This window comes from Rhinolophus hipposideros (genome assembly GCF_964194185.1).
Source record: "Rhinolophus hipposideros genome assembly, chromosome: 3".
NCBI lineage: Eukaryota > Metazoa > Chordata > Mammalia > Chiroptera > Rhinolophidae > Rhinolophus > Rhinolophus hipposideros.
This window is the reverse complement of record NC_138049.1, coordinates 30,562,485-30,590,258: the sequence shown is the minus strand read 5'-3', so window position 1 is coordinate 30,590,258 and position 27,774 is coordinate 30,562,485. Positions and strand designations below refer to the sequence as shown.

General features: G+C 36.8%; 1 protein-coding gene across 6 annotated transcripts in view; it reads left to right on the top strand.

Moving 5' to 3' along the window:
• L3MBTL3 (L3MBTL histone methyl-lysine binding protein 3) overlaps positions 1–27,774 on the top strand; it is a 104,302-nt gene that overhangs the window by 38,506 nt on the left and 38,022 nt on the right. For all 6 annotated transcript variants that reach the window (XM_081042861.1, XM_081042864.1, XM_081042863.1 and 3 more), the window contains 6 exons: positions 2,769–2,904; positions 4,463–4,554; positions 7,074–7,225; positions 16,649–16,725; positions 21,269–21,354; positions 23,135–23,245. In XM_081042861.1, coding sequence (XP_080898987.1) covers positions 2,769–2,904; positions 4,463–4,554; positions 7,074–7,225; positions 16,649–16,725; positions 21,269–21,354; positions 23,135–23,245 — 654 coding nt within the window. The remainder of the gene's footprint in view (positions 1–2,768; positions 2,905–4,462; positions 4,555–7,073; positions 7,226–16,648; positions 16,726–21,268; positions 21,355–23,134; positions 23,246–27,774) is intronic.

Below are 27,774 nucleotides of genomic sequence, written 5' to 3'. Positions count from 1 at the left end.
GAAAACTTCAATGAGAATAATAGCATATATTACAAAAAATGAAACTCCTTTCCCATCCCCTTCTCTGATTTTATATCCCAGCAATAACAACTCTTAGCAGTTTACTGTGTTCCCTCCAGATGTTTCCTTTCATGTAAAAATACGTACATGTGTATTTTTCTCTTTTTTATGTATAAATGGTATCACGCATAACATTCTGCAGCTTGCTTTTATGACAGTGTATTTTATGTATTATGTGATACATATTGTTTTTAACTATTGGGTAGCATTCCATTTTACTGAATTGCAGCAATTCTTTTCATTGCTGTCATATTGATGGACAACTGAGTGGTTTTCCCTTTCTCATCATTACAACAGTGCTCTCCATCAGCACTGTTGCAGACATTAAAATTTTTGATGCGTGTTGCTATTTGTGCTCTAGAAATGTTTATCAGTTGTTACGTTCTCACCTTACGAATAAATTTTACCAGGTGGTGAATTTGCAAATACGAAATCGGTGAATAATAAGGATTGACTGTATGTCACTTTTTTCTTTCAGCCCCAGTCCCTAAAGCAGGTGTAGGTGCAGACTATATGTACATAGTTGGTATAATGGAACTTTGTCAGCCAGGAAATAGAAGGATCAATGTGCGATGTTAGAGTTTTCACTGAGATTGAGGAGAACGGTCCTGGGAGTAACCAACTGGGTTATTTTAGCAAACTGAATAAGAGGATGTCTTCATAGGACTGGATGTTTGATAGTCGAGAGGCAGTGCAGTTTCTGATGAGAGGATATCCACGGGGAGAGTGTTTGAAGTGGAGAGGAAATACGGGGAACCAAGGATCCAAGGTGCTGGATGAACCATCCATGTGCATGGTGGAACTACTCAGGATGGAGAGAGAAAGAGTAAGCCAGGGAGTCTTGCCTGATGAGTGAGAGGAGATGGTTGGGAGGATGATAAAGATGAGGCGGTGCAGCCGTGTAGCACGCACCTCAGAGCAGAGAGTGGAGCACAGGCCTAGGAGCGTGATGTGGCCTGAGGCAGTCAGCCCGCGTGGCCTCGGAGGGATGGAGGATGGGAGAAGGAGCAGCCTCCACTGGAGGGAAGGCTTGAGGGGGAAGAGTTGGTATGCCTTTGAGCAGGGGTCGAGGCTGTAGGAGGCTGTTTACCAAAGAATAGAGCTCCAGAGGCTATAGGGCATAGAGGGAGCAAGGGCAGGGAATACAGGGAGGTTGACTCAAGGGGCAGAATCTCAGAGGGTGATCCTGAGAGACGAGAAGGATAAATTACGAAAGGGGCTTGTTTCTTAGGCACTGACAAGTGAGTATAAATCAAAGTAAGTTTGCCTTGCTCTCAGGCTTAAAGAGAAGCAGCCCCTGAGCTCCTTCTTAGCATGTGGTGGATGTGGCCATGGGGCAGCCACCTGCCCTTCTTGAGAGATTGTACTTCCAGGCATCCCAGTTTCCATTGCGTGTGTGGGGTGGGGGTGGGGGCGGGGAGTGGCGGTCAGCTCAGTTGTAAATTTCATATATGTACTATACCAATGCATTCTAATTGAAAAAATACTAATATATAAGATAAATATAAAAAGTCCACCATTCCCTTTTTTGCTTCTTCCTTCTCACCTCCACTTTTCAGAAGAAATTATTAATATTTGGCGTACATCCTTCCAGACTTTTTTTATTGTGAATTTATATCTATATGTACATGTAAGTATATATATAAATGTGTGTATAATACAAATACTTACATGTTTATATGTGCACACATTAAGATATACATACAAACATACACATAAATGCACACATGGACTCAACACATACATACTTTTTCTCATAACCTGACTCACCCTGTACAGTTTGTTTTAGAGGACTTTCCATAGCAGTAACTGTACAGCTCCCTTTTTATTTTGGCATTGGTAATTGCCCTGGCCCTGGCTGTAGTCTCCAGCTTCTTGTTCAGGCTTCAGCAGGGCAAGTGCTACTGGAGCGGTTAGAGGTCTGGTGTGGTGTATGGTTCCACTTGAACCCATCTGCTGGGCTAGTGGGAAGAAGATTGAGACGCTGAACTTCTCTCTAAGAGCCCAAGGCAGAGTGTGACCCAGTTGAGATCCCATAAACCCATGTGACCTTTTTAACTCGGAACTTCCCCAAGTGGGGCTCTTTCAGCAGATGTACGGCCTCACCTTTCAGCGTGTGTTACATACAATGAGTGCTTACTGGAATTCCAGGGAGCCTGTCTTATCTGAGTATGAACGGGGGAGGCTTTTCATTCGTCCAACCCAGCTACTGGGGGGAGGAGACTCTGTTGACTTCTCTCTGTGTCTGTAGCAGCCTTGGCCTGGCTGGATATCACCTTTATAAAGGACAGGGAGCCAGCAGGCAGACAGTGTAAATACAGCAGGGCATCCATCACAGGACTCTGTAGGAGCTGAGCGCCCTGTGCTGGGCTGGCTGCTTCGCTGCTGGCTCTCTTTGGTGCTTGTTTGATACAGCGAAGGAGAGAGGACATGTGTACACCGGAAAATTACTTTTCATCTCTTATCCTTGTGCTCCTAGTATACCTGGGGATGATGCCAGAGTACCGCAGCTCAGCTCGTCCCAAAATACGTTATAGCCTTTGCCTTTAGATTTTGTCATTTGCTCGCTTGTTTTTGTTGCTGTTAATGAGGGTGCTTTGATTAACATAAGCTACATCATACTTGATGTCCATGTACACAGATACCCTGGTGTTTTTTCTTTTAGTTTCTTTTGTTTTTTATTAATCAGCCTGGTCTACCTGTTTCAGGTTTGTGGATACCGGGTAAAGCTGCACTTTGATGGATATTCTGATTGCTATGACTTCTGGGTAAATGCAGATGCTCTGGATATTCATCCAGTTGGGTGGTGTGAGAAAACCGGCCATAAGCTTCATCCTCCCAAAGGTATTGTCACTTTTTTAGTTTCATATTTTAAATTAAAAAACTTATTTTCTTATATGTTAATTTGAAATTTTTAAGAATTCAGACTTTATAATTCACATAGGCCAAATTCGAGCTTATTGCCCATGATGAAAAATATGTTTATTAAAGTGAAAGAAATTTAAAAAGTAGAATCCTATTGAAGAGAATAAACTATGTCCATGTACTTATTGGCATATAAAACGACATTTGCATGATGCTTAATTTTGAGTATAAATGAATTTTAGCTTTAAATTTCTATTTTATATATATATAAAATGTAAATATATATAAAATATATATATATATATACTTGAAAAAATCTGATTTGAAAAGTTAGTTCTAACCTGTTTATACAAATAAATTTATTTACTGATGTTTCACAATGTAGAAAAATCTTGAGAAACTTTGCATTGAACTTACAGATCTTACTCTTTAGTAGGTTAGAAAGGAGACTATAACATCAAAGTTTGGTTTGGGTGGGGCTTAAGTTAATAGCAATTACTTTTTATTAGTGAGTTTTTTATATTACAGTCTGCCATTGATTTTGCCTGTTTCACGTTTACACAAAGATCCAAGAGTAAGAGATACCATCTTTTCCAGTCCATTCCTAATATACTTAATAATATCTTATTCCCTTCCTTTTCAGCTATTATGTTCAGTTTTGTTTACGTGCTATCAATCATCCAGGTTACTAGTGTAATATTTTTGGCCTGTCTCAGGGCTTTGTTTTTTAATGGACTTGCCATTCTTTGGTTTTAAGTGAGAAATTAATGGTAGAATGGTATTTTCAGGTGGCTGAAGGATTAAACAAAAATACATAGACAAGTGTGCGTGAAAAAGAAAATGTGTAAGCCATTATATAAGTTGACTTCTTATATATGGTGAATTATCAGCTGTTCTTTTCATGTTGCCTTCTGGACTTCAATGGAAGTAGAAGAGAGCATCTGAGCAGATAAAATGTTCAATTTTCCTTTTTAAGGACGTGTTTGCTTTAACAATATTAAACAAATTGTGAAAATTAAGGCAAGGATATTTCCATTTTCTACATAGTGAAACATCAGTAATTTGCCAGCATGCTTACTTCATAAATCTTGACGTCATTCTTGTGGTGATAGGCCAAAAAGATTTTATCTGTTTTATTACTGTTTTCTCCAGCTTCCCACTTGTTCCTACAAGTTAGCCTCCCAAAATAGAACAGGTGAAGGTAAAATAAAGAATTTGGCTACTCTAGCTCACTAGTCTACTGCTAAAGAATTCTGCCTAAATACTGATAAAAATGTCCTGGTAATAAAAAGAAGTACACCTGAGTATAATATGTATTTGTTTCCTTAAACCTTTTATTTATATCCATTGCCATTCATTCAGAACCTAAAAAAAATACAATTAGTTGAAAATAAATACAGCCTGTGTATAGAAATTCATAGTTTTGAATTATGATTTAACTTGTTTGTTCAAAAAAAATCACTTGATGCCATGATTTTGCCATGTTTGAGTTATAGAGATATTTTGATATCTTACTGTTGGTATGTGCTTACCCTAGGTTATAAAGAAGAAGAATTTAATTGGCAGACCTATCTTAAGACATGCAAAGCTCAGGCTGCTCCCAAGTCATTATTTGAAAATCAGAATATAGTAAGTACACCAAAATGCTTTTTCTTTCAAAGGAAGTAGCTTTTGTGAGTGTTTCATAGGATAAATTACAAGTGGTAACAAGAAGCTATAACAAATTTTATTGCTTTCGTAGAGTACTCTTACCTTAATTAAACTTGAAAATTAGCTTAAAACCTTCATATCTATTTTATAGCCATATCATGGTTGTGTTTTTTTATTGCATGGTAGAAGGCAACATAGTACAAAATGCAGGTGCAATTTACAATTAAGGTGCATAAAAAATTAAATTGACTGGGATATTTTATTGTTACTGTCATTTGTTTAGGAGTGCTGTTCAAATGGGGTCCACATGGTGAGATGAATGTAGCCTGTTTAAGATTTGCATGCTAGAGACTATGATTCACTTGCACTCCAGCTTCTAGCTTTATTTGCAGTACAACAGAGGCATAGTCTCAATGTGTGTGTGTGTGTGTGTGTGTGTGTGTGTGTGTGTGTGTGTGTTTTCTACTTCTTGACCTGTATTACCGCATTAACCCTGTCCATTCCCTTTGGCCTCTCTGAGGAGGCCTGATACCTTACAGCGTTCTTCCTAGTCCAAGTTCTGATCAAATTGGAAAGAACAGAAAACAAGCAGGTAGAAAACCAAAGTACTATCTTTATCATGGATAAGGGCTCAGCTGGAGTACATGCGTGGCATATATTTGCTGACGAATGAGCTTTTTGATTTTGAGCCCTAAAATTAAAGAGATTTACTGGTCCTCCCTGCCCCACCACCCAAGCCCAGGAGTAATAGACCAGGGCACGTGTACCGCCTGCAAGGACAGCTTCCCCCCAGAAGAGCATAGTGGAAACTATGCACCCTGTAGTCCAGCTTACTCTTAAGAGTATGACCAGTTCCTTCTTCCGTATTCACCAGTCAGGTAACAGTGAATGAGAATGTGGGAAACGGCAGTACTGTTTCAATAACAGTCCCTCCAATTGGAGGTAAATATCAGGAGTGGGGGCGCAAAACCTCACCTACTTTAAATATCCTCCATTTGGGAAATGATATTAACCAGTTGTTTTGAGCATCAGTCTAATGGCTAAAAGTTTCTCTGATCAAATTGAACATAAGTCAGGTCAAATTAGAGAACTTAAGAGAGGTGTGTGTGTATGTGTGTTTAGGTAGCTAATAGAGATAATGAGCTAAGTTAATATTTTAAAATATCTTAATTGAGAGAGGGTAGCTTAGTTGCTGAAATGTAAAAACTGCATTGTCAGTAGGTATTATTCTCTGTCAAGACAAGGGAGGAAGTCTAGTTAGGTGGAAAACTCTGGCCTGCTGTTGCTGCTCCAGGTTTCCTAATCTCTGACTGGATTTCAGATGAAGAATTCAGTCAGGGTTGATTAACTTGAACCATCTTCCTAAATTCTGTGCTTTGCTAGCATACAACTTAATCTTGGGCTATGTGTTTGACATCTAAGAAGAAATTAATTTTTGTATTTCTAGGTTCCTTTACCTTAGACTATTCAAATTTATGGTCAGAACCCTAATAAATAATTTCAGGACTTAAATGAATAGTAAAGGTGTCTTTGTAGCATTAGTGACTGCTCCTTAAATTCAGGACCGGACTGAATTCTAACATATTCAGTACCTACACGGTTATTTACGTTTTTGTAATGATAGCAGTATAATTATAGTAAAAAGAGACAGCATCTATTTTGCTTAAAATAAATAAAATAGTATCTGTATACTTCAGGCTAGACAGAAGGATTTTTTTAACAGCAGAAATGACTTGTGTATTGTGATGATTGGCATAACTGATATCCAAGTACACTTCTCTGAGATTAAGAGATTTTTTTTCACAAAAGATTGTAAGGAATGCTTACACTTACTGCACCTCAAGCACTAAATCTTACTGAACTTTGTCTTAGTTCCATGTCCCAAATGGCTGATAATCTTATATTACAAAACTATTTTGAATGGCTGTATATAATAACAGCCACTTCTTGTGGTTGTGAATAATATCTGTAATGTTAAATAAAAGTTTTAATAATTTGCAGCCTTTTGTTTATGAAGATGACCTACTTTCAGTAGAGTACTCTTCTGAGAGATCTTTCAGAAGTGGGAGTGAATTTGTAGTGACTCATACACATTTTTAACTTGATTAATGACGTATTTTGTGTGTGAAATAATGTTCATTGTTAAGCCTATAGTCAAGAAAGAGAAAAACAGAAAGTGAACGGTGTGGTGAATAAAACTTGCCTAACTAGTATAGTCATCTAACTAACGTACTAAAACACGTGTTAATATTAATTAAACTCTGTGAGGTTGTGGGTGTTTTAGTTTTGAGTTCCAGATAGTTGATTGGGTGTAGCAACAGGGCATTTTTCTTATTGTTGCTGGTTGGAAAGTGACCCTGTTGTAAAACTGGTACACGATTTTTAAATTATGTGAATACAGTTGATGGATGCCAGGCCTTCAAGCAGAGGTACAAAGAGGGTGCAGGTCTTGCTGTTAAGTGTGTACTTATCTCTAATTAAATCTGTATGTTTCATAGACAGTGATCCCATCAGGCTTTCGAGTTGGAATGAAGCTTGAAGCTGTAGACAAAAAGAACCCTGCATTTATCTGTGTTGCTACGGTAACAGATATGGTGGACAATCGTTTCCTGGTACATTTTGACAACTGGGATGAGAGCTATGACTATTGGTGAGACATTTTCCATTGCTGTGTGCTTTTTCTAATTTAGTGCTTATCCAAGTAAACCAGGTACATGGTTAAAAACAATTATAATGCAAAGCTTGTAATAGAAAATAATAGTGCTGCCTCACTCTTTTCCATTTCAGATTTTTAACCTTTTACCTGTTGAAAGCCATTTGCTATTCAGATTCAAAAAATGCTTTGAATTATGTGTTATGTATGATTTTTTGCAGAATTTTTTTTTTTTAGGTAAGTCCATGATTGCATCACAGAGTCAGGTACTTTTGAACATTTGGTATGTTTTTCCCCAGCTTTTCTCTGCAAAGCACAATTTTTTCCGCATGGGATGTCTTTTTTAATTCATTTTGCAGTAAAAACCTTTACTGAGATATAAACCATTTCAAGCATCTACACAAGGAGAATCCTAGAGCGAGCCTCTTGTGGCTATTCCACAGCACCAGCAGTTCTCAGTTTATATCCCCGTCTCCTCTGCGTTCCTGCTCCTAACATCCCAACTCCGGGATTGTTTTGAAGCTAATTTCAGATATTTTGTTTCCAGATATGTTTCGTCTGTGAATGTTTCAGCATCTTCTAAAGACAGGTTGTTGTTGTTTTTCCCCAATCATATAATGTTGTGTATGCTATAATAGTATTAACATACTTATACATTTTTCCCAATTGTCTTGGGTTTTGTTTTTGTTTGTTTGTTTGATGGTTTTAGGTCTAAATAAGGTGCATACTTTGTGATTGCTTTGATGTGTCTCTTGATCTCTTTTAATTTCTAGATTCCTATTCCTCTATATTTTCTTCTGCTTGTACTTATTATTAAAGAAACCAGGTTGTTGCCTCTCCCAAAGCCTGGATTTTCTGATTGAATGCTTGTCATATTGCTTACCGTGTTCTTCTGTTCTTCATATTCCCTGTAAATTGGTAGTTTTGTTTCATTTAAAATTATCCTTATCTTGAATGAGTGAATGGATGAGAAAACTAAATCTAAAAATCCTGTAAAATCTGTCCCTTGTGGATCACACATGTGTCTCCCTTCCTGTGTTTGATGTGCTGTGATGATGGCAGTACCAGTGTGATGGCTGGGATCTGGTCCTTTTATTAAGAAGAGATACGTTAAAGCAATGTTAGAATTTGTTGAAATGACAGCTTTTTGTTTTTAGGATTTTGAATCATTTAGGGTAAATGGTATTGTTTTTAATTTTTGCCTGACAAAATGAGTGAATATTAAAGTTATGTTTGTGGTCTTAAAAGTATTACACGGTTTTAAAAGTATAGGTTGCTTATTTGGCATGATATGTATTTCCTTTGAAACATAATTTCTGGGAAATAGTAATGAGGAAGTGTAGAGGAATTTGTCAGTCACTTTTCTTTGATGCCAAATGTCTAGAGAATAGGAAGAATCTTGAGTTCTTTTTTAGAAAGAGAAGAGAAAAAAAAAACATCTTTTAGCTCTGACTTTGTACTTTTATGAGCACAAAATAATTATTTTTAGGATGCAGTGTACTTTGAAGATTAACATATATTTAACTATTGACATGAAATTATATTTTGTTAATTGTTAGGAAAAGAATAGTGCATTCTCTTCAATATGCAATTAAGGCACATTGAAAATTGTTAAGTGCGCTGGAATCTCTCCAGCCTTATTAAATATTATATTCTTTGATCTTTGAATTTTGGAACTTTTTTTCTGCATAAATTACTTACGTAGGTATGTAATTGAGGTTACAAATTGGACTACCTTTCCCAATTTAAAATAGTTTGGAAATGAGTTTTTTTTTTCCTTTGAATTAGATAGTGATCTTATGTCTTTTTACCTTAGTAGGAATTTAAACACACACACACACACACACACACACACACACACACACACACACACACTTGTGGTACTACATGTTTAATTGCAATAAAACATTTCTTCTTTTCAAAGAGGGACACTGTATAGGATTTAACTGTATGTAAGATTGAAGTAGTTTTTTATGAAAGGAAGTAGTATCTATTACAATAAAAATCGGTTTACCTCTGGGTTTCCTCTGTGCTTTTGTTACTGGTAATTGTTTACTTCTGTTTCTTGACTTAGGAATAATCCTAAATATCACAGGATATTGGAACTAGAAAGGACTTTCAAGATGTGGGAAGAAAAGTGAGGGTGCCCTGTGCTCTGAGAGTAGTGGGCAGCCTCTTCCCTTCATCTTCTGACTGCCTGAGGGCTGGGCTGCACCTAACACTACAAGAGGAGTTACTCTCCCTTCTCCCCCAGGCACTGGGTGAATGAGTTTGCAGTTTCCATCTTTGAATTTCAATGTGGTGTCCCAGTGGGTCAGGCTGAAAAATCAACAGTCAAGATCTAGGAAACAAATCCGTACAAAAGAGAAGCACTGAGTTAATGAATTAGAACAAACGTGGGGCCTGGGCCTTTTACTGAGTGTATTTACCTGTGCTGCCAACTTTATTTTTAGAGATGGAGCTCTTTTCCATTTATAAATTGAGAGTAATAGTGATTTTATATGTCTCCCCAAAATAATGTTGAAAAGTTTTCAGTGTGTGGTCAATTTCCTAGAGCAATGACAAAGTTAATAGGTTTGTCATTATCTGTCACATTTGGGAAGCACCTAAGGAGTTATACAGATGAAAGGAGCCTAGGTAGTTCTGCACTTCAGCTCTGAGGGGCTGGGGTGTGAGGAGGGAAAGAGAAACACCCCTGCCTCTGGGCTGTCTAGCTAACAGCTGCAGGGTAGATCGACAGTGGTTAGTGCTTAATTACTAGAACCAACTGCTTGCTGTCTATAGTGGCACACCGAAGCTAAGACTGACTGATGGGGGCTAAAAAAAGGAATACTTTTCCTCTCACATTCTAAGTTCTTCTAGCGGCACTAATAATCAAAATTAACAGAGGCAGATTCACAGGTGAAAATCAAATATTTTAATACATGCACATGGGGAATTCACATAAACATGACAATTCCAAAGACAGTGAGGCAAGATTGGGTGTATAAGACATTTGGACAAAGGAAAAGGGGGAGAAAGGGTATTAGATTTCAGAAGTGAGTATGAGCCATTTACTCGTAGTTGAGAAAGCGTGGAACACACGTGTCAGGAAATTTCTTGCTGGGCAACTCAGAAACAAGGGGACACAGGGGTAACTAGCTCACAGGAGCCTACCTGATGTCCTCTTATTTACCACACTTCATTCAAAGTAGGCTGAGGCACCATCCTAAGACTTCCTTCCTGAAGCAGGTTTCTGTCTAAATCTCTTGGGCGGGAAAGGGGGAGGGTCAAAGTTTCTTTCTGAAGCTTGTTTCTTATAAACAGCTTAAAATCAATATCCCCCAAAGCAGCTTCAGGGTAGCAAAATTTTTGTTCCCTTCACTGATTCACTGAAGGGTTCTTGGGGAAGGCTTCTTAGAAGACATGGGATTTGTGCTGAACCATGAAGAATGATAAGAATCCATAATTAGATGTTGGGATGGAATGTTCCTGGCCTAGGGAAGCACTTGCTTTTGTTTAAGCCTGGGGTGAGGATTGGGGGCCAAACAAGGGTGTGTTTTGGGGAGCGGCAGCCAGTCTATTTAGTAAGTGACTTAACTCTTCTAAGCTTTAGTTACCCCTGTTGCAAGAAGAGTTAATAACTGTGTCATAGGGTGATGTGAGGATTAAAAGAAAGTTTTAGAAGCAAAAACCAATTTGCGAAAGGTTAAAAAGATGACTAAGGGATATCAAGCAATGAAGCTTGGCCCTGAAGGTGCAAGTGGATTATTGCTTGAGGAGGAGTCACTCTCTGAGGAGGGTTTCCTGCGCTGAGAGAGTTTTGAGCTTGGTTTTAGGCTGAAGGAAGAAAGCCACACAGTGGAGGGAGAGTGGAGGTATCTGAGACTGGTAACTTGGGACACCAGTTCCCGGAGGCGGGGCAAACCTTTGGAAAGAGTAAACTCCCCTCTCTCAGCCTGGAGAAAATGAAGAAATGAAAGAAAAACTGAGACTAGGGTAATGAGATGGCATCGTCTTTATCTTTTCCAAGTACTCTGTGTTCATGAAAGTTGGGTTTTAAGCTTGAAAAAGATGAATAATATTAAAAACAGCTACTGTGAGAAATGGGATTGCAGATGAACTAGGGACAAAATGGAGAACTAGATCACTTAGCCTGACGAGGTTCAGGGTTTAGTAGTAACACACAGTGATGGAGGCCCTGAAGTTAGTTAGCACCTAGTGGAAACCAGGAAAGTAGGGGACGGGATAGTAAGTTGTCAGAGTCATCACGCTCTTGATGTAGGGAGTGTGATAAGCCACGTGTCCTGTCTTTCTTCAAAGAAATTAAATCATTATTGCTTGAAATGAAGACTTTGATGTTTTCCTGATGTAAGCATCTTGAAACGTTCTTATTTGTCTCTCTGCCTAGATCTGTGGAACCCAGCTCGTGTGCATTAGTTTTATTTAGCTTTAGGCTGTGACGGATAAAACCAGGATTTCTTTCTTTTCTAAGGGAGGGCTTGGTGAAATCACTTAACCCCTTTGTGTTTCCGTAAAATGAGGATTTTAATGTCTCTTCACTTTATGTTTACAGTACAAACATGGATTTTTTATGAATTATTACCTACCAGTCTAGGTTGGATTGGATCTAGTAGCCCTCATTCATGAGTAATTTGCACTTATGTATGAAATGGACTTTAAAAAACTTTTTTTTTTGAAATGGACTTCTTTGATGACATACATGAAAATCCAAAAGAAAGAAAGGAGAGGTATAGCGATCCAATGGTTTGCCAAACTTTTTACCATTCACTATTCTTCACTATATTGCTTCTTGGTTCCATTTCTGCTTTTGAACACTAGGTGGGACTAACATGACTTGTGTTACAATAGTAGCAGAAAGGTTTCACAGCCTTCCAACTTCTCAATGAAGCATTGTCTACTTATTGAGAGTATAACTAAACTAGATAAAAATAGGGCTGTTTTTATTTTCTCTATTGAGATGGCTTCCTTGTTTATTTTAAATGGTGACTTTGATCAATATTTAGATACAATGAAAACCTTGTTATATAAGGTTCAGGCAGAACAGGAATGTATGGCCAAAATAGACTACAGTATTTTCCTTCATTGTAATTTATATAGAAATCCAATTGAATCAAAAGAATTAGTAATGTCTAATGCTATTACGTTAATTACTGTGAGCCTAGCAGATAATTATAAAAAGCACTTGATAGCTGTATTAGATAGGGAAGGAAAAAAATTAAACAAATGTTATATATTTGTTATTTTTTTCATTTTAAATGAGCCCTCTATGAGTTAATATATATAGTGTGGGGAGGTTGGGGAAGAGATGAGTGAATAAAGGACGGAAGGAATAAACCTTTAATTATAAATTTAAAGGTATTTTCCATTAAAATAATTTTGAGAAAAATCAGCATTAAGTCAAGCTTACATCAACTCACCTTATGTTACTGTTTGGTGTTGTTCACTTAGAAAGGTTGACTTAGAAAGTGATGAGTATATGTTAATGTTATTTACTTAGTACTTCTCTTAGAAAGTTCTTTGTTTTTCACTTTTTTATTCACCAGAAACCCATCCAGTGTTACCTTCCTGGCTTTCTACCTTCTAGTTTCCCATCTAGGGAGCTGTATTGAAATTTCCTGATCTTTCAGGATAGACTCAAAATATCAGGTTAATAGAGCAAGACCAGACTTCTGCGTCCTTCAGACCAACGTTTCCCAAACCACATTCTACAGAACACTGGTGTTCCACATGATGTTAACGGATTGCCCACCAAAGTCGTGTTTCACAGTGAAGTATCTTTAAGAAATGCTAAGTTAAACCATTTGAAACTGGTTTGTTTATAGTATAACTCCGCAGTCTAATATGCTAATGATATGTTCTGTAAATCTCTTAAGAGGGAGATGTAGCATTTTCCTGAATATTATGACCCTGGTTTTTTTGTTTTTTTTCTTTAAACTTCATTATGCCTATTATCTTTCAGAACACAGATAGGAAATGTTCTGCCAACTTTTTTTTCCCGATACTAATTGTGACATGCCTCTAGTTGCCTAGCTTTTGTAATAATGTTATAACTACCTTGTAACTGTAATCTCCACTTCCTTATATTGTGTTTGCCTGGCTAAATCCCAGCTCTGATTGCATCAACTCTCTGCCGACTGTATGCCTGTGCCTGAGCCGTTGAATACAGCTGGAAAAAGACACAACAGGCTGATTGGTCTGACTTCACATTCATGACTGCTAACCTCAAGTGGCCCCTTAGTTCTGCCCCAAAATCCTGCGACAGAGCGATTGTCTAACCCACTAAATTTCACTCCCCCTTTTTTCCCCTCACATTTCTCACAACCCCTTTCCTATTCTTCCTCTCAGCTGATAACCTTGCTTCCTATTTCACTGAGAAAAAGGACACAGTCAGAAGACAAGTCCGCATGCTCCCACCATCTTCTCTGCTGGGTACCTTCCTGATCTCTGCCCAGAGACAGAACCTTCTCGTAATTGTGGGTGACGCACCCCTGCTCCGCTGCGCAGGATTCCATTCCCTCTTACCCAGTCAGTTCTCTGTCCTCTGCATCAGTAGGTCATCCCTCTCTATTAAATTATTCCTACCAGGACCCAAGTGGGAGAAAGGATTTTTGTTTGTTTTGATACCTGTTGTAGCCCTTGCACCTAGAACAGTGCCCTGATCATGGTAGTTGCTCGGCATGTATTGCTTGAATAAATGAAGTAATATTTCTCATTTTTTAAACAATGTTTTATTTTAAAGTCATTCTAAACTTAGTTTTTAAAACTGTATAGAGAATTTTCATGTATGGCTTGCCCAGCTTCCCCTAATGTCCCATTTCTCAGCTTCCTTTTAAAACAGAACTCGTGGGCTGGCCCAGTGGCTCAGGCCACTGCTCCTAACTCCGAAGGCTGCCAGTTTGATTCCCACATGGGCCAGTGGGCTCTCAACCACAAGGTTGCCAGTTCAGTTCCTTGAATCCTGCAAGGGATGGTGGGCTCCGCCCCCTGCAACTAAGATTGAACATGGCACCTTGAGCTGAGCTGCCGCTGAGCTCCCAGATGGCTCAGTTGGTTGGAGCATGGGCTCTCAACCACAAGTTTGCCAATTCAGTTCCTCGACTCCTGCAACGCATGGTGGGCAGTGCCCCCTACAACTAAAAACAATTGAACACGGCACCTTGAGCTGAGCTGCCGCTGAGCTCTTAGATGGCTCAGTTGGTTGGAGTGTGTCTCAACCACAAGGTTGCCAGTTCGACTCCCGCAAGGGATGGTGGACTACGCCCCCTGCAACTAGTAACGGCAACTGGACCTGGAGCTGAGCTGCGCCCTCCACAACTAAGACTGAAAGGACAACAACTTGACGTGGGAAGTCCTGGAAGTACACACTGTTTCCCAATAAAGTCCTGTTCCCCTTCCCCAATAAAAAAAAAACAGATTAAAAAAAACCCAGAACTCGTTAAACATGTTCACTGTACTAACTGCCTCCATTTTTTCTCCTTCCATTTTCTCTTAAACCCAGTCTAATAAGGCTTTTGCCCTTTCCCATCCCCAACTCCACCACACAGCTCTTACCAAGGATACTAAGACCTTATGTTGATAAATCCAATGACGGTCCTTGTTTCTTCTCTTCATTCATCTAGCGGCAGCATTTGACCCAGTTGACTTATTCTTTCCTTCCTTCTCTTTACTAGTTATGCCGTCTTGGCCTCCTGCCTATTCTGTTCTCTCTCCTTACTCATTCTCTGGATGGTCTCATCTCTGCTCATGGCTTTAAATGCCATCCCAAATGCTGCTCACTCCCAAATGTGTACTTTTAGCCTTGATCTTGTCCTTCAACTCCAGATTTTTATGCTGAATATCTATTGGACATCTTTACTTGTTTGACAGACATATGCTGAAAACAGAACTCTTTAGTTACCAGTTGTAATGCCATAGATTGTGCTTGTAGTCTTCCCATCTCAGAAAATGGGCCTGTGTTCTTCTAGTTGCCATTCCCCAAACCTTGGAACTTTACTCATATTCTGTATCAAAATCTCTCAGCACATCCTGTTGGTTCTTCCTTTAAAATACAGACCTAAAAACATCATCACTTCTTCACTAGCAGCACTCTGGTTCAGGTTACCATAATCAAATCTGGCAAAAGCCTTCTAACAGCATCTTCTCTTGTTCCTAATGTGGTTTATTGTCTGCAGAGCAGTCAGAAAAATACTTCAAAACATAAATCAGATTATGCTACTTCGCTGCCTAAGACCTATTATCATGTTCTAGTAAACATCATTTTACTCTGAGTAAAACCCCAAGACCTTACTATTGCCTAAAGGCTCTTCCTGATATTATTTCCTGTTCTCTGCTTCCCTCAGTCTGTGCCGGGGCACAGCCTTACTAGACTCTCGCCTCATAGCCTATATACTTGCTTTTCCCTCTTCATGGAATGGCTTTCCTTTATATAGTTGAGTAGCTCAGTTCTCTCTTTACTTCCTTTAATGTCTCTTTACTGCTTTGAGAGCTGATCTTGACTATGCTAGATAAAGGAGTGTCTTTCTACTGTTGTCCTCTACTTCTTTGTCTTCGTGGTGTTGTGCTACCAGAGTATATATTTTGTTTGTTAATTTATTTCCTGCCTCTTCCCACTACACTGTTAAACTCCAGGAAAGCAAAATCTTTGTATATGGTTGATTTGCTGAGTATATATGTTTATATATGTTTATATACTCAGTGTCTGGCATATCATAAGCTCTCGACATTTGAATGATTGCGTGAACAAATGAATGAGTGAAATATGTTGCATATTGAGATGAGGAATACATAGAACAAGTTTGGTAGAAACAAGGAATCAGATGTATCAGATGTGTATGCTGATAAAGAGGCCTTGGAAAAAATGTGTGCTTGATTCAATTAAAAGTGACGAAGAGGAGAAGAAAGGTGAGGTAGAGAAAGGGATACCCTGACTTCATACCGGGTCTCTGCCATTCTAATGGGTGATAGAAATAACGTGTTTTGATTTTGATGGTACTCAGGCTTCCTGCTTTTGTACATTTGCTCTCAGAGATGCTGAAATAATTTTAGTTTGCCTGTCTGCCTGATTATTTATATACGTATGTTTATTTTTTCACCTGATTTTTATGAATGGAAATTCTGAATCTTAACGACATTATATTTGAATTTTAGCTATATTTGAAGGTACAGAATATAGTAGGATTTGTAGCAGGATGAAAACTGTTTGCCTGGTGTCAAATCTGTATATCTATTTTTATCTAATAAACATCTACTTGGTGTTAATATATTGGAAGAGTGAAAGATTCTTTGGTATACCAATTTTTTTCCAAATAAGATTGATTGTAATAAGGTGTTCATGATCTCCAATTAATGTTTTGTCTTTTACTAGTATTTGAGACTTTATTCTGATAATTAAAATCTTTAAATTTGTATAACCTACAGGTGTGAAGCTTCTAGTCCACACATTCATCCAGTTGGTTGGTGTAAAGAACATAGAAGAACCCTTATTACTCCTCCAGGTTTGTGTTTATTGTGTGTCTAATATTATTCATGTATTAGAAGTCGGCAAACATTTTCTATAAAGTGCCAGAGAGTCGATATTGTTGGCCTCCTAAGCCATACAGTCTACATCAGACTATTGAAATGTGATGTCACACAAAAGTAGCTTTAGACAATATGTAAACAAATAGTTGAGCATAGTTGTGTTAAAACAAAACTTGATTTGCAAAAAGAGGCAACCGACCTGCAGGTGGTAGTTTGCTGAAGTGTGATACCCCTGCAAGTATATAAGCTTTGGCTTAGTCTCTAACAGTCTCAACTTTTGCATTATTTGGACAAATAGGAAGCACTGTTTTAAAAGATCTTTCATTTCTCAAGTTGAAATTCATTTCTAGCTAGACTTTATATTCATACACATTTAAATATATGGTCTAACTATAGAAGTGCCTTGTCTAAGGCTTTAGTGAGTATAGAAAAATGGACACATGGAACAGCATTTGTGGATGGAGCCTGGACCATACATTTCGAGGTCAATTCTGGCAAAAACACAATGTTCACATTTAATTGAGAACTTGAGATAATAGTTTTTTTTTTCAGAGATCAGAATTGACATATTCATTTTTCCTTTTTTTTTTTTTTTTTCCCTGTTGTGATTCCTGGTTCCAAAATGCATTTTGCACCTTTATGCTACTAGTACCTCTCTGTTCTCTGGAGTTTTCAGGTACTTCTGCTGCCTACCTCTGGCCACAGAGCCCTCTCAGCTTATTCACTCTGTGACACGGAACAGTGTAACTGCTGATAAATAGTCTCTTTGTTTGATGTCAATTTGAGTTTATCTTCATGTGCTAAAGAACAGATTCTGTGGCTTCATCAACATTAAGATATTGGGTTGCTGAGCATATCACTAAGGTGCCATGACTGCTGTTGATCTAAAAAGACAGGGTCATCAGCTAACAGTGTGGCACTTAGCTGGAGGTGGTTGCTTGTGCACACTCATGAACGTTGCCATTATCCCAGGGAAAGGATGGCTCCTTGGTTTGCTAGGAACTGTTGGGTTGATGTTGCCCACAGCATGTAAGCAGCAGAGACTCAGCTTGGAGCTTCAAATGCTTGTCTTATACTGTTCTAACAGCTGGTTTCATTTTTAGGCTTGTCCCCAGTTGATACTGTGTATCTCAGTGTCTAGACATTTACTTACTAAGGGAACCAAACATTGCAGTGATGGGTGAGGCAAGTCCCTTCCACTTGCTGAGTCTTCTCATATGTTAAGGGACAAAAGCCTCTGTCCTTTACTGATTTAGAGCTGTTTTGAAGACGAAAGGGTATTTACGTAAACCATAAAGTATTAAAGCTGGGCCTTAATGGTTTCATGGCCCAAATGTGCCATCTGATCAATCGTCCTGTGTCCTGTGGCTAATGGAATACTAGAAGCTGGTGACTAACTATCATCACTATCATCATCTAAATTTCTGGGAGGATTCTTTTAGATTTATCAATTTGCTGTTGATCCTTTGTTTTCCTTACCACTTTTTTGGTCATGATCAGGGGATCTGGTAAATAAACAGAGAACCAGTGGACCAGAGGGTCCTGGTTATGTCTTCATAGCCCTGGGTTAGGTACCTGGGAAGGATGGTGTAAGGCATCATTGCTGATTCTGATGAGAGTCAAGTAACCAAGTCATCTTGTCTCCTTTCATGGACTTTTATAATTCAGTAGAAGAGAAATACATAGCTTTTTGACAAATTAAGAAAATAAAAAAGTTACATGTTAAAAAGTGCCAAACACACAATGATGTGAATATACTTAGTGTTACTAACTGTACGTCTAAAAATGGATAAAATGGTAAATTTTATGTGATACATATTTCACACCCACCCCTCAACCCCCTGCCACACACACACACACACACACACACACGTTTAAAAAAACACACACACAAAAAAACCTGCCACATAATGAGATGGGTTTTCAGGACTTGTGCTGATGTTACTCTGCATGTTACTTGGGTTCCACAACCATAAATAAGGGAGGGAGGGAGGGAAGAAGGAAGACAGAAAGGAGGATGCTTGGGGCCCCTTTTTGCTACAGTCAGATTGTGGCTTGATCTCTGATCTCTTGTCTGAAAAGAAGGGTTCTTCATCACCTGCAGCTGCTCTTCTGAGAGCCCCCAGCAGCCCTCCTGGCCATGTTTGTGTTTTCTAAACACGTAACATAGCTGTTCTTCCAAAGTTAAAGTCTTCATGACTTTTAAATTGATTTTTGTTTTGAATTATCTAAATTAGATATTAAGACATACTTACTTGCTTTAAAAGTTTAGAGCAAAAATAGAGATAACCACTGTTACCTCTTAATAGTTGGTTATTGTCTCTTTCCATAAACGCCTTTTTGCCTCTGTGTATGCACATACATGTATGTATGCACAATCAGATTTAATACTACTTAAATTGTGCAAGATCTGTTCCTTAAAAAAATATAAAATATTTGCATACACAGGAACATTTGTGTATTTACTCCCTAAATTTTATTTTGAAACAATTTTAAATGTAAAGAAAAACTGCAAGAATAGTACAGAACTCATTGATACCCTTGAACCATAGACCCATTCAAGTTTGTCATTTATACTAGTGATGTCGTTTCTAGGAAAAGGATCATGCCTTGCACTTGGTTGTCCTATCCCTTTAGTGATTAGGCTGTCCTTGACCTGCATAACCTCGGTATGTGTGGGGATTGCAGATTAGTCATTTTATAGAATGTTAGTTAATTTGGGTGTGCTTGGTGATTCCTTGTGATTAGACCTAGGACATGGCAGGAATATCACAGAAACAATGCCGTGCTCTCATTGCATCCTCTCAGGTGGCACGTGATGTCAGTTTGTCTCATTACTGGATGAATTTTACCATTAATTGATCAAGTTGGTGTTTTGCAGGTTTCTCCACTAATGTAGTTATTTTTTTCTCTATGATGAGTGAGTATTTTATGGGGAGATACTTTGAGGTTGTGTAAATATCCTGTACTTCATACCTTTATCACTCACTAATTTTAGAATCTGTTGCTATTTCTAGTTTGAATTATTCCGAAAGTTGCTAAATAAGTTTTCCTATTTTATCATTCCTTGTACTTAATTAATGGGTATTCTTCTGCAAAGATAAGCTTTCTTATCCTCTCATTTATTCATTCAATTAATTTATATCAGAGTGAACCCATAGATTACCATTGTCATCAATGATTCATAGTCAATTACTAGCATTATTTATTTTCATGTACAGGTTTTTCTCAGATTTGGCCTCTGGGAGCCTCCTTAAGTCCTTTTGCCATGTTCTTATAATTTTTTTTGAGAACTTCCTGCTTTCTGGCATAGGTGGGATTATCTTGTACTTTCCTTGATCCAACCCTGAAGTCAGCCATTTCTTCCAGTCTCCTTGGTTTGATTTTAGTAGAATATGATATTTAGAAAGTAAGATCTGGACACTAGATGTGCTCATTCCTATTGGGGTATTGCTGCTTCCAGCCTCTCAGTGTACATAGGAAATATACTTATGTAAATACATAAAAAGTTTGTATTTATGTTTATTTCTATATTCATTTATACATATTGAAAACCATGAATTTATACCATTAGCTCCAATTCAGATCCAACACCACTGAGTCCATTCTGGTTTTCCACTTTCCAAAATTATAACTCTTTTTAGTTAGTGAAAAATCTGATTTCTGTTATCACTAGTATATTTAGTGATTTTTTTTTTTTCAGTTCCCTTTATATAGCCAATTTCTCAATCTACTGGGCCACCATTAATTCCTGCTCATAACTACGTAATGAATTTTGGACTCTGGAGGAAGCAAAAGAGGGCAGGAGGAAGGAAGGATAGGTGCTTTTAGACATTTTATTATTACTGTTCCATGATTTGTTTTGGCTTATTTGTTTGACCTAACAATATGATGACATATCAGTATCTATAAATCGGCCTATTCGTTTTAATAAATGCTTTCTATTTTATACATACTATATACTTTCTTTACACATTTCTTTATCCAAGGTCATTTAACTGGTTTTTACATTTTCACATTTACAAATAATGGTGCATTGTCTGTATACACACCATGTTTCCCCGAAAAGAAGACCTAGCCAGACAAATCAGCTCTAATGGGTATTTTGGAGCAAAAATTATTACTGGGGTTGTCCGAGTAGGTCTTATTTTCAAGCAAACACGGTATATGAGAATTTCCTAGATTATTAGAAGGAAAATTGCTAGATTAAAGGGTGTATATGTTTGTGTATATGTGCTTATGTGTGTCTTGTGTTGTAAGACTATCTTTACTTGAAATGTAAATTATACATATATGTTAAATTTTCATTTAAAAATTAATAGAGAAATCATGATCAAGATGAAAACAATTTTATTGTTACAAATAGTTCTCAATACGTAACTAGTTTAAAGTTGTTAGTAATATGCACATAATTTCCTACATTATAATGGTAACATTTTATAATTTATAGGTCAGTTTGTGGTTTTCACTATCATTTTAGTTAAACCTACAGGATTTACTTTTTTCTTTCTTCCTTAGGTTATCCAAATGTGAAACATTTTTCTTGGGATAAATACTTAGAAGAAACCAATTCTTTACCTGCTCCTGCAAGAGCTTTCAAAGTGGTGAGATAATGTATTTTACAATATTTGATTAATTTGTGTTGATGATAGTGTTCATTCATTGAAATTTAAGAAGAGAAAGAAATAGTAGTAGTGAACTGGAATAGGAATGGGAAGGAAACAGAAGACCAAAAAAGGTATTTTTGAATTTTTACAGTTAAGAAAGCCAAAATTATTACTGGGATTTCTTTGTTGGCGTCTAAAAAATCCTTCCATTTTGGACTCTAACGTCCTCTCAAAATAATTCTGTTTGCGTTGGTGTGGATTGAGTTGTTTGTATGTCCAACTTCTGTTTTTCCAGCTAGATTTTCTGAAAGACCAATCAAGACATTGTTTTCTAATGAAAAGTATATTCAGTAATTAATTTGGATTTGTCTATGGCAAGATGAGATTCTATTTTGTTTTTCTTTTATTGCTATAAATCAGCATGTTTAATTACCAAAATGCAAGGTCATCTGCTTTTATTATAGTATCTTTCTAATTCAGGATCATTGCTTCTTGCATATTCAAGTTCAAAGTAAACCTCACTTCTGTACAAGGGAAGAATTAAAAATGAAATGTATTTTTAAATGTTTTCCATCTCGAACAGCTGGTTTTTAAATTTATATTTTCCCAGGAATGTAAAGGAAAAGAAAGATAAATGCTTAAAAAAATGTTAATGTGGCATAATTAGTCTGTTATAAAGAACACTTTTCTTTAAATGATCCTTTTGTGTATAAATTGCTTTGATTTTTAATGGTAGAATTAATTACTAGGTACGGGTCCAAATATAGGAGAAAAGAACATCAGAAATTTTGAAGAGATAAACTACATTACATGAAAAAAGCCATATGAAAGAATGTGTGTGATTCCAACTGATAGTAAATTCAGAATTTAAAAATGAGTAATGTTTTGAGTTATGCCATACTTACGAATTTATATCCAACTTCCTAACTTGTGCTAGTACAAACGAGCTGCACTGTACTTTGCTTTGAACTGGATAAAATTACATCAGGATCAGTCAATATAGCTAGTGTCCCATTGATACACAGAGGAAACCAATTTCTCTAGTTTGGCCTTTAGATGCCTTGTATCGATTGTTTTGTACCCTGTACATAATTTTCACATTCAATTTTCAGAGTAACACTTTAATTACACCCATTTTCCAGAAGAGGAATGTGAAGTTTAGTAAATTTAAGTAATTTGTCTAACATTCCAAATAATCACCTTGCTTTCCACTGCCTATAGTTTTATCAGAGATTTATGGCTTGCTGCTGAGTATCAATGTGTAGGTACTGTAGGTCCTCCTTCTGATTCCTGTTCTCTCTAGAGTGATTTCATCTTGCATGCTTTGATTGCTAGTTTTCTTTTTTAAAAGGTCTTTTCTGCTTTTTGCTCTCATTAGCACCTCTAATGTCTTTGGCTTATTTCTGCCATTTGAATGTTCTCTTTTTAAAAATAATTTTCATGCTTGCCAACTAATGAGAAAAAATTCTGTCTTCCCTATGGCTAATCAAATAACCAAAGTATTTTGAAATTCATCTTAAGATCTTTTGCTTTCCATTTGCTCCTATGGCTAGTTGGCCAGGCTGTTTCTATTGTCTAAGACTTTGGCCATGTAATTTCAGATCGTGTGTTTTGATAAGGAGGATGAGGTCCAAAACCACACTTGGAATTTAAAAGGCAGATTCTCTAGATAGCTCATCTTTTTTTTTACTTTATTTTTTTTATTCTAGTTTTTGTGACTTAGAGCCCACCTTCTCTTGTTTTAAATCTCACTGTAGAAAATTTTCTGTTATGGCAGAAACCTCCACATGGATTCCAGAAAAAAATGAAGCTGGAGGTGGTAGACAAAAGAAATCCCGTGTTCATTAGAGTAGCAACAGTTGCAGACACGGATGATCACAGAATAAAAGTAAGTGCTTTCTTCTGTGGTTTTGCCTTTTTGTTAAAAGACATCTTGGATGGAAACTTTAGCAGATATTTGATTTGTCAAGTTCTGTAATTAAATTAGTAAAACCATAGGAATAATCAAATTAAATGCCTGCACATCTTTGAAAGTCAGTGTTTATCCAGCATTTTCCTTTAATCTGTGCAAGAAGTTTTCTCTTTAATTATGGCTGACTTTTAATGTTTGCTATCTGTTTTCTCTAAATGCACATGCAAAATACTAAGTCAGTCAAAATTAAGAGAAAACATCTCACGTAGATAATAGAGAAATTTCCTCTGAAGAGAATAACTCATTCTCCAGTACTATACTCTTTTAAAAACATTGAAGGTTAATTTTTTTGTGGGATTATGTTAGATATAGACTTCTCAGAAGACTATCCTGCTTTTTAATATAGGACAAGTAAAGAGAAATAATTTTATGACTAAAATCAGTTTAATTAGAGTTGGATTAATAAAAGCCAAGTACATCTCATAAAGTAAGCAAACATTCAGGAAAATGGGTTTGGTTTATTATGTCCATGCGTGATGAAGTGAAGTATAGCCGCAGTTCCAGGGGAGTGCCAGAGCTCTTGTCTCTGTTTCTGGCTTCAGCATTAAATTAACTTCACTCTCAAAACCAGAACAATATGGGTTTTACTTGCTTCATATGATCATTTAGAATTTCTGTTAGGAATAATAGTTGTAATAACAGCCAGATGTTATATTTTCCATGGTGTTTCACAGGGTAACATTTGTGGTGATAACCATGTGGGAGATTTATGGTATCATCATTATTTTATTGATGACGCTGAAGCTGAGAAAGACTAAATGAATTTCTTATTAATTACAGGTAGGGCAGGACTAAGTCACAGTCCTAAACTGTAAGAGTCTAAGTTTATGCTCTTTTAAAAATAATAAATCACATCTTTAGTTATCTCTTGTGATATAATATACAAGAAAATAAATTAGAAAATAACAGGAAAAACCTGTACAAATCTGGCATTTCTTTCAAATAGAAATTTTAACATTTGATTCACTTTTTTAATATTATATAATTATTTAATATTTTAGGAAATTTTTTAAATAATGGAAGGCCTATGGTTAACCTTTTTCAACTGTATTTTCTTATTGTCATTGGTAGTAATGTAAGTTATAAAGCAATCAGTATTTTAGGAATAGAAGTATTTTTTTTTAAATCTAGACCAGTTATGAAAGAAATATAGAATTAAGCAAAATCTTATTTTTATAAATCAAATTAGTCAGAATTAGAAAAAGTGTGTCTTTGGTTTGGGTGCATGAAAAGTTTATTGTCATATACAGCTAGCTGGTAGAAATATAAAATGTTTTCAGACTTTCTGAAGAGCAGTTTGGCGATAGGCATCAAAAGTCTTAGAATGTTGTTTACCCTTTGATTCAAGAATTTCAGTCCTAGGAATTGTGTTAAGGGAATAACCAAAGAGAGTATGCAAAGATAAAAACTACAAGAGTATAGCAGTGCTTTTATAGTATTTAACATTGGGGACAACCATAGTAAGATATGGGTAAAATAAATTTCTGCATATCTATTAAATATTTTAGAAGAATATTTAATATTGGCAAGTGAAAAATTCAGGTTTTTATGTACGATGTCCGGTATTGTTTTTTAAAATACTATATTCATAAGCAGTCATGGAAATAAACATATCAAAATAATGACTTTGCTTCTCTTGAGGTGCTAGGATTATAAATGATTAGGTTTTTCTTTTTAATTATCTGGTTTCAGGAACACGCTTCTTTTGTGAGATTTCACATGTGAGAAAATTTTGGCTCAGGAAGGCCAAACATTCATGGTTCAGTTAGTTAATGGGAAAAGTTTAGGTTAGAGTCCAGCTCTTTTTGCTTCTGACTTGAAGTCTCTTTCTGTAAAACATCCTCATCAGTCTTTACCACCCAAAAAAATCTGGCTGTGAGATACGTAGTTGATAATCATCTTTTCATCATTAGTGTAATACATTTCATGGCTAAAGGTGAACCACTGAACAAGTAAAAAAACAGCAAAAACACTCATTTTCCTGACATCCAAGACCATTCCTATCTCTTTGCTCTGGGTGATACATGTTTTCTTTCTGGAAGCTCTCAGGACCATCTCTCTCTCCTGATGTTCTGATGTTTTGCGACGACCTGTCTTGGTGTGAGTGTTTTTTCATTTGGCTGTTCATACCCTTTCAAGATGGAGTTTCATGTCCTTCAGTTTTTGAAAATGTTCTTGTATTATTACTTTCATGACCTCCTCCGCTCTTCTCTGTTTTCTTTCTGGGAGTCCTGCTACTTCAGTATTAAACCTTTTGGACTTACACCCTGATTTTCTTATATTTTCTTCCTTGTTGTGCTTCTGATTTTTTTTTTTTAATTCTGTTTGCTTAGAGATATCTATTATATTTTCCAAACCTTATATTGAATTTTAATTACAACTATGATTTTAACTTTTTTTAATTTTCAAGAATTCTGTTCTCATTTTCTATTTTTCTCCCCCCCTGCTTTTAAATTGCAGCATTTTTTTTATTTCCTGAAGCAATATTGTTTCTTATCTGAGGATACTAGTGATAGTTTTTCTTCTGTTCCGTTTTATTTTTTGTTTTTGTTTTTGTTGTTGTTTATTTTTTAGTTTGTTAGTTTGGTCTTCCATATTACATGCTCTGCTCAAATTCAGATCCTTTCTTGTCTGTTCACGTTAAGAAAAAGGCACTCAAAATTAGCCTTTTTTCATGGGTAGAACTTACTGACTGGTGGGCTTCACTGTAGGATAAGAAAGCAGAGCCAGCTTTTCACAGGGAGACCCCCATTTGTCACCATCTGGATCCTTTCTCTGGAGCCTTTTAATTTTTGTCATTTCCTCCCTGAGAAAGGCTGACCCTGGCAGCCAGTGGGGGAGACCAGGAGGACGGGCTTGGAGCGTGCTGACCCTCGCTTAGTCCCTGAACTTTGCATCCAACACTTCACCACATCAGTTGTGTCCTGGAGTTCAGAGTCTCCGTGATTATATTTCTCTAGACAGCAAACCTTTACTCTTGCAGGGTTGTCCAAGAGGCAGTTGCCTTGGTGGGACGGTGGGGGAGTGGACCTGGGGGGCCTAACTACTCCGTAGGTACACTTGGACCCTATCCTGCCAATTTTCAGACCCTCTTCCTCACGTGCCTGCTGCCTCCAGATTGAGTCTTCTTTGGGTTTTAGAGTGAACTGCTTTACTCCAGTCCTGCACTCCTGTGGGCAGCAGGTTGTAGCCCAGCCACTCTCTCCAGTAGGTTCAGCACTCCCTCTCCTGCTTTTGCTGTCCACACACAGCATTGTCATTTCTCACCTGTCAGCTGCTTTCCTTTGCCATTTGTCCTTATGGGTTTATACTTTCAGATACAACCTTAATTTCAGAAGTAAGCAGAGATAAGAACCTGGCAGCCTAAAATATGTTTTACTGAGTTGCCTTTCATATGAACAAAAAATCCAACCAGATCATTTTTATAAACAAATAGTTTTGCTTTCTAAAAATATTCTCTGTCTTAACCTTGAAATTGTCAATGATATGTATTAAGTTTTTATAAAGGGTCCAAATTATGCTTCTGGGGGAAAAATGTATCTAATTTCCTAAATTACAATTTTAAATATGTATGAATTAAATCATCCATGCCGTACTTTGATTCATAATAGTGTATTTTCTCTAGAATTTTCATTACATTCATCATCATTGCCGAGCTGCTTTATATATAATTGTACTTATAGTGGATCATTTCTATTATAAATATTTTTGTATGTCTTTTTTGTATTTGTAAAATTTTAAAATATTTTATGTTTCATGTTTATGTTTCTTCTGCTCTTGTTCTTTGTTAAGCATTTTATTTCATTTCAAAACAGTCTCCAGCAAGGGTAAAATTATCACTTAACATTACGGGAGTGTCTGATTTTGTTTGTTGGTTTAAAACCTCCTAATAACACCAAGGACTAAAGTAGTAAAAGTTACAAAAGATCAAGTGAAACTATACAAACCTTAATAAAATTATTTCATCTGGGCTTTCAGAGTGAGAATATTGACTAGGGTTAATATTAACTTTTACATATATTAATCTTTAGATAATTGCAGATAGCACTTTAAATGCACTTGCAGTTTATTAGAGAGAATTTTACTGTTACTTCTGTCTATAATATCTAAACTAAATTTTATCTCTGAAACTTAACCCTTAAACTACTAATATTTTCCAGATTACCTGGCAGCCTAGTTCGTAGAAGGTATGAGATTTATCTACAGTAACTAAGGTCCTAGATACATCACTTTTCATTGCCAAGCTGATATGTCAGTTTTTGGTTTTTTTTTTGTGATGTCAGTTTTGATGAAAACTAGCAGAGGGTATGGTATCATCATACATAATAGTCCAACATAGCATTCTTATATTTGCAGAAAATTTTAAAGGAACCCTTTTATGTATGATGATACCAAGGTTTTCAGAGGCGATCTTACTATCCGAGATCACAAGACATTAGAGTTTC